Source organism: Carcharhinus amblyrhynchos, chromosome 13 (genome assembly GCF_965287045.1).
Source record: "Carcharhinus amblyrhynchos chromosome 13, sCarAmb.v2.hapA, whole genome shotgun sequence".
Lineage (NCBI taxonomy): Eukaryota > Metazoa > Chordata > Chondrichthyes > Carcharhiniformes > Carcharhinidae > Carcharhinus > Carcharhinus amblyrhynchos.
Genome location: NC_137336.1, coordinates 9,854,153 through 9,861,431, shown reverse-complemented (window position 1 = coordinate 9,861,431; position 7,279 = coordinate 9,854,153). Strand labels below are relative to the sequence as shown.

Here is a 7,279-nt window from a genome sequence, read left to right as displayed (position 1 = left end):
ACGGTGAGATCGGAGAACTCCGGCCCATGACTGAACTGATGTAATCCTCAACTCCACTTTCCTGTCTTATTCCCACAACCCTCGATTCCCTTACTGATTAAAAACCTGTCTATCTCAGCCTTGAACGTACTTAACACCCCAGCCTCTGCAGCCCTCTGCGGTAAAGAGTTCCACACATTCACTCCCCTCTGAGAGAAGAAACCTCTCCTCAGCTTTGTCTTAAATCACGCCCTCAAATTGTCCCAAAGCATTGTCTGACCAAAGAAGCACTTTAGAAGTGTGTTCTTTTGTTGCAACCCAGAAAGTGTGGGCGTCGGGGGCATTATTTGCACAGCAAGATCCCACAAACAGCAATAATCCAAATGACCATGGGTGGGATTATCTGGCCACGCTCGCCCCAAAACTGGAGAATCCCGCCCGAGGTCAATGGGCCTCGTAGTCCACTCTCCACCCCCACCCCCTCACCCACCCGCTACGGTTCCCATGGTGGGCTGAATGGATGAACTCCATCCCGCCCCCCCCAGATCTTCTTACATGTAGTGATGTTGGTTGAGGGTTAAATGTTGCCCCAGGGCTTTGGGGTGAACCCCCCGCCCGCCCTCCCCAGTGCCAACAGTCCTGATAGAGCTCAGTGATATTTCCTGCTGATACTGTAGAGGGCCGATATCTCCACATCGATCCTGTAGAGGAGCAGGGGAGAGTGTGATGGCGGTGAGGGAAGGCTAAGTCTTGGATTTTTAGGGCTGGGATGGATCAGAGGCCCCAGGGAGCGGGGAGAAGGGCTGGGAGGTGGGGGGGGGTGGGTGGGGGTTGGGTTTTGAAGAGCAGAGGGCGAGGAAGAAAGGGAGCCTGACATCGAGTGGAGTGTGGAGGGCAGGGGCAGGGAGTCCAATCCATACAGGCCACACCCAAAATGAGGTGCCATCTCCTTCCTGTAATTACATTACAGTTATATAAAACATTGGTCAGGCCACATTTGGAATACTTGGTCCAATTTTGGTCGCCACACTACCAGAAGGATGTGGAGGCTTTGGAGAGAGTACAGAAAGGGTTTACCAGGATGTTGCCTGGTACGGAGGGGATTAGCTATGGGGAGAGATTGAGTAAACTGGGATTGTTCTCCTTCGAAAGACGGAGGCTGAGGGGGTGACCTTATAGAAGTTCGTAAAATGATGAGGGGTATAGACAGGGTGAAGAGTTGGAAGCTTTTTCCCAGGGCAGAAATGACAACTACAAGGGGGCAGAAGCTCAAGGTGAGAGAGGAAAGGTTTAGTAGAGATGTGCGGGGGGGGGCGTGGGGAGTTTTTTTACACAGAGAGTGGAGGGGGGCCTGGAATGTACTGCCGAGTGAGGTGGTTGAGGCAGATACATTCGTGACATTTAAGACTTATCTGGATAGACACATGAACAGGTGGGGAATAGAGGGGTACGAATGGTTGGTCTAGATGGGAGAACATGATTGGCGCAGGCTTGGAGGGCCGAAGGGCCTGTTCCTGTGCTGTTCTTTGTTTATCATTCCCTCTCCTTCCTTCTCACCACAGACCACAAAGAGTGGCCTGCCCATTCCCACCCACCCACCCGTAACCCGGTGTGGGCAGGTCATTGTCCCAGCCCATCTTCTTGCTCTGAAGCTCACAGATATGGCTGACAGGCACTTTTGGCACCCACCTACCCAGTGTACTGTGGGGGTCAGCTCGGAGGGGAAGGGAAAGGGGAGGGAAGGTGCCAGGCGAGAGGCCCACCTTGTTTTAACTGCTCCAAATCCCACCCCCAAAAAAACATGGCCGGCAAGGGTGCTGTAAAGTTTTGCCCACAGTGCGAGTTTGGATATGAGCGGTTGTGGTTGAGGTGAAAGTTAAGGTGAAAGGCGAGAGACCAACCAGGAAGGGATGGAGCTATTGTGCAGCCAGCAGTCTGACTGAGGTTTGTGATCTCAATATGCAAGATAGAGGGTGAAAGGTGAATCCGTACCAGAGAGGAGAGTGTGAGGAAAGTGAGTTGGCGGCTTAGTAAACTTGCTAAATTGCTTATTAACCTTTCTCTATTTGTCTGAACCTGGTTTTTTTTTATAACTCAACACTTTACCTGGGATTGAGGGACATGGGGGTGGGATCCAGAGAGAATCTCCCTCCTCCTTAACCTTTGTCACTCTGTTTGAAGTCCTCCCTCTCTAATCTCTGGGAGGGGAAAAAAAATTCTTTCAATGCAAATTTGTGAAGAGAGAGAGAGAGAGAGAGAGCGATGTGACGTCAGGGTGTGTTTTAAGTAAGAGATGGTTAATGAGAAACAGTGTGTATGTGTGTGTGTGTGTATGTGTGTGTGTGTGTGTGTCAGGGAGGGGTGATACGAGCAGTGAGCGAACACCAAAACCGCCCTTTGCAGGCAAGTGGAGAGTCAGCATGATCCAGGCTGGATTCGGCCAACATGTACGTCAGCTATCTCCTGGATAAGGAAGGCAGCATGTATCCCAATACCGTGCGGCACCCCAGCTTGAACCTGAACCCCCAGAACTTTGCCCCCCCTCCCCCACCACCTCAGTACTCCGACTTTGCTAGTTACCATCACCACGTCCCCGGGATCAGCGCTGACCCGCACCACCCTCAAGCCGCTGGCACCTGGAGCTCCCCTTACGTCCCGCCGCGCGAGGAATGGCACGGCTACGGCACTGGCGCTCCGGCCGTCACCTCCTCGCCAGGGCAGCTGGCGTTCGGCCCCTCTGACTTTGCTGCCGTCCAACCCCAGGCGGGGGCCGGCCTGCTGCCCTCCATGAGCAGCATGGTCCCACAGCTCTCCCCGAGTTCGCCCAGGCGGAATCCCTACGACTGGATGAGGCGCAATCTTCAGCCGAACCCGCAAGGTAAGACAGGAGTGCGCGATAGCTTCTCGCTCAGCGAAAGGCCAGTGTCCAGGGCGGCTAAAGCTCCGTGACATTAACTTGGTCGTTTGAAGCAAATCTGGCCCGATTTAAACTCCTGTGAAGCACTTCATTTGCTACGCCGAGTGCGCTACACAGATGCAAGTTGTTGTTGTTGTTGTTGTCCAGCTATGCTAGCATTCACACACTCGCAATACCGAACAGCGTGGGGAGCGATTGAGAGCGCCGGTGAGCTGAGGTTTCAGGGGGGTGCCGGGGAGCGAGTGCTTGCGCGGGTAGAGCAGAGGCTCCGGGCACTGGCTGGGGGAAGTGGGAGGGCTGGACGGAGAAGGAGGGTGAGGAGGAGGGAAGGCTTCCGATGGCAACAACCTTGTCCCTTTCAGGGAAGGGAGGCCTTTTTGAATAATTGGGCAGAGCAGTGAGTGTGAGTTGAAAGAGGTTGATGAGGCGGGGGGGTGGGAAACGAGGCCGGGACGGGTTAGGAAATGGAAGCAGATCAGGAAGGAGAGTGTCGATTTGGTGCGAGAATTTGGAAAACACCTCTGGGTTTTCTCTCTAATCCTTTCTCAAAACTCCAGATGCCAATTCCTTCACAATCTCTCCCAGTGCGTGGACTTCGATTTTCGCCATGTACAAACATAGAAATTAGAAGCAGGAGTAGGCCATTTGGCCCTTCGAACCTGCCCCACCATTCACTATGATCATGACTGATCATCAGATTCAATATCCTGATCCTCCCCACCTTCCCCCTCATATCCCTTGATCCCTTTAGCCCCAAGAACTACATCTAATTTCTTCTTAAAATCACACAATGTTTTGGCCTCAACTACTTTCTGTAGTAATGAATTCCCCACAATCACCACCCTCTGAATGAAGAAATTTCTTCTCACCTCACTCCTAAAAGGTTCACCTGTTATCTTCAAATTATGACCCCCTAGTTCTGGTCTCTCCCACCATCAGGAACATTCTTCCTGAATCTACCCCGTCTAACCCTGTTAGAATTTTATAAGTTTCTATGAGATCCTCTCTCACTCTTCTAAACTAAGCAACTTAATCTCTCCTTATATGACAGACCTGCCAAGCCAGGAGTCAGTTTTCGCTGCACTCTCTCAACCCAGTCCGCTCCCAGACCCCAACTCCTCAATCCTCCCCCTCAAGCGGCCAAAAAGCTTTCAAAGCAATGGCGGCATGGTTGTACAGTAGTTAGCACAGCTGCCTCACAACTTCAGGGGCCTAGGTTCAATTCCAGCATGGGTCACCGTCTGTGTAGCGTTTGCACATTCTCCCCGTGTCTGCGTGGGTTTCGTCCGGGTGCTCCGGTTTCCTCCCACAGTCCAAAGATGTGCGGGTTAGGTTGATTGGTCACGCTAAGTTCCCCTTAGTGTCCCGGGATGTGTAGGTTAGAGGGATTAGCGGGGTAAATGTGTGGGTCTGTGGGGATAGGACTGGGAGCGGGATTATTTTTGGTGCAGACTCAATGGGCCAAGTAACTCCTTCTGCACCGTAGGGTTTCTATGAAACCTCAAAGTGTGAGGATCACCAATCCGTGCCTGACCTCATCTTAACTGCTAAACCCTTCACTACAAACCCGCACATGACAAAACAAAAGAAAGCTCTCAAAATGAAAAAAAAAATACGTAAAACAATTGCTTGAGTTCCACTTATTGCACAGGTAACCAAATAAGTCCAGGTCAACTTAGGTCGAGGGAGCTAGGTGATAGGTTGAGGGAGCTCGGTCTTTTCTCCCTGGAGAGATGAAGGATGAGAGGCGACCTGATGGAGGTTTATAAGATGTTGAGAGGTATAGAGATTCTCAGAGGCTATTTCCCTGGGCTGAAATGGTCGCTACGAGAGAACACAGGTTTAAGGTGCTGGGGAGTAGGTACAGAGGAGATGTCAGGGGTGAGTTTTTCACTCAGAGGGTGGTGAGTGAGTGGAAACGGCTGCCGTCGGTGGTGGCAGAGGCGAACTCACTGGGGTCTTTTAAGAGACTCCTGGATGAGTACATGGGATTTAATGGGATTGAGGGTTATAGATAGGCCTGGTAGGTAGGGATATGATCAGCGCAACTTGTGGGACGAAGGGCCTGTTTGTGCTGTAGTTTTTCTATGTTCTCTTGAGTGAACCATGGTGTCTAGTGCTAGTTAGCTGTTCGAAAGCTCACATCATAATTTCATAAGGTGTGAGGTTGATTGCAGAGATAGGTTTTGAGTTTACCCGAGTGTGTTAAGTGGATGTTATTGAATTGGCAGCAGATTTTTACACCCCTCCCCAACTGATTTCAGTGGGAAGAAAGATGGAGTTGAGTTTTAAAACACTCTGCCAATTCAACATCACCCGTGTAACACCCTCACCACGAAGAACATATCGAACGCCAGGGAGTTTCCGGTAGACTTGGAATTAGACGGAAGCGACTTGAACCTCCTCACTGTGACAGCAGAGGAGAAAGTTCCAGGGAATCTGCGGAAGTTCAGGCCCGTCGATTCCCATTCGATTACAACTTGTGTTAAAAAAGAATCAACGCAGCCTGGAATCCAGTTCAGGAGCAGTTACAGGGCAGTGAGGTGGAGAGGGCAGAGAAACAGAGAGAAAGGCTTACATTTATAAATCGCTTTTCCGCGTCCGTTGGACACCGCAGCTCGCCCTGCGGCCAATCAAAAACTTTTTGAAGTGGGGGTCTCTGTTATAAGGTGCTGCAGCTAATTCGTGCACAGAAAGATCCCACAAACTGCAGTGTGATAAGCTGCAAATAATCTGTTATTTTCCACGGTGTTTGTTGAAAGGTAAACGTTGGCCAGGACAATGGGGATGGACTCCCTCACCTTTCGCTCACATAGCGCCAATGGAGTCAGCCATCATCGTACTGCATGCCGGAATAGGGGCTGAAGTGCCCAACCCTGCTCCTAGTTCTCATGTTCTGTATCCACCCAAGCAGGCAGATGGGGCCTGGGTTTAATGTCTCATGCAAAAGCCAGCACCTCCGACAGAGCAGTTCTCCCTCGGTACTGCACCGGAGTTCCGGCCTTGACCTTGGGCTGAAGCCCTGGAGCGGGACTTGAACCCAGAACCTAATTCAGGGGCAAGAATACTACCAATTGAGCCAGGCCTGTTACCTATAGGATAGTATTTCCAGCAGAGGAAGAGGCCATTCAGCCCAACCATTCCGTGCTTGTGTTTAGTCTCTTCCCACCTCTCTTTATCTCTCCCCATCGAGGTAACTTTCTATCCCTTTCTCCCTCACGCATTTATTTATCTTCCCTTTAACTCATCAACACTATTCACCTGAACAGTTTCTTGTGGGAGTGGATTCCATATTCTCGCCACTCTAGAATCACAGAATCAAAGCATACCTATAGGCCATTCGGCCCATTGAGTCTGCACTAACTGCAATCCCACCTTAGCTCTATTCGGGTAACCCCAATTATTTACCCTGCAAATCCCTCCGACACTAGGGTCAATTTAGTATGGTCAATCAACCTAACCCGCACATCTTTGGACTGTGGGAGGAAACCAGAGCACCCAGAGGAAACCCATACAGACACGGGGAGAATATGCAAACTCCGCACAGACAGTGACCCAAGCCCTGAATGGAACTTATCACCCTGTGCTGTGATGCAGCAGTGCTAACCACTGTGCCACCGTGCCAATCTCTGGATAAAAAGGTTTCTCCCCAATTCCTTATTAGATTTATTATATCTATCTTATATTTAAGGACAATAGGTTTTGTTTATCTGCACCGAGAATTTGTTATACTGTCATTTTCTGCTCTATCGTTGCTCAAATATTTGAACCTATTTCCATGATAGGATTAGCGTAGACAGTTCCAGTTAAAGAGCTAGTAGCAGTATTGGCTCATTGGACTGAATGGCCTCCCCCAGTGCTGCTTGTTTCTATATCCTCTGAAATCTATTTCAATGATGCTTTGGAAATTTTTTTAAAAATTAGCAGGAAGGGAATTGCGGATCTGATAATCGGGTGTTAAAATTCTCATGATTGTTTCCCACCTGAGCTTGCCGTTCCCCATTTCTCTAAACTGATCCAATCTCGAGACTCTCCGAAGTCTCCGCATTACTCCAATTCCAGCCGTTTGTATGCCCCCGATTTTGAACGCGCCTTCAGCTGCGTCAGTCCTGAACTTTGACTTCCTCTCCCCAAAACTTTCCACTTCTCTCTCACCTTCCTTTCACGTCCTTTCTTAAAGCTTTCCTCTGTGACCAAGCTTTTTGGTTGTTTGTCCTGACGTCTCTTTGTGTGTTGAGTCTTGTCTGGTTAGATTGTGGAGTGTGGAGTTTGCATGTCCTCCCTGTGCCTGCGGGGGTTTGCTTTGGGAACTCCGGTTCCTTCCCACAGTCCGAAGATGTATAGGTTAGGTGAATTGGCCACGCTAAATTGCCCCTTGGTGTC

At 50.2% G+C, this 7,279-nt stretch overlaps 1 protein-coding gene across 1 annotated transcript in view; it reads left to right on the top strand.

Moving 5' to 3' along the window:
* Positions 1-2,424: 2,424 nt before the first annotated feature.
* The window catches only part of cdx1b (caudal type homeobox 1 b), a 51,811-nt gene continuing 46,956 nt past the window's right edge, over positions 2,425-7,279 (top strand). Inside the window, exon 1 of the mRNA XM_080201034.1 lies at positions 2,425-2,857. Coding sequence (XP_080057160.1) covers positions 2,425-2,857 — 433 coding nt within the window. The remainder of the gene's footprint in view (positions 2,858-7,279) is intronic.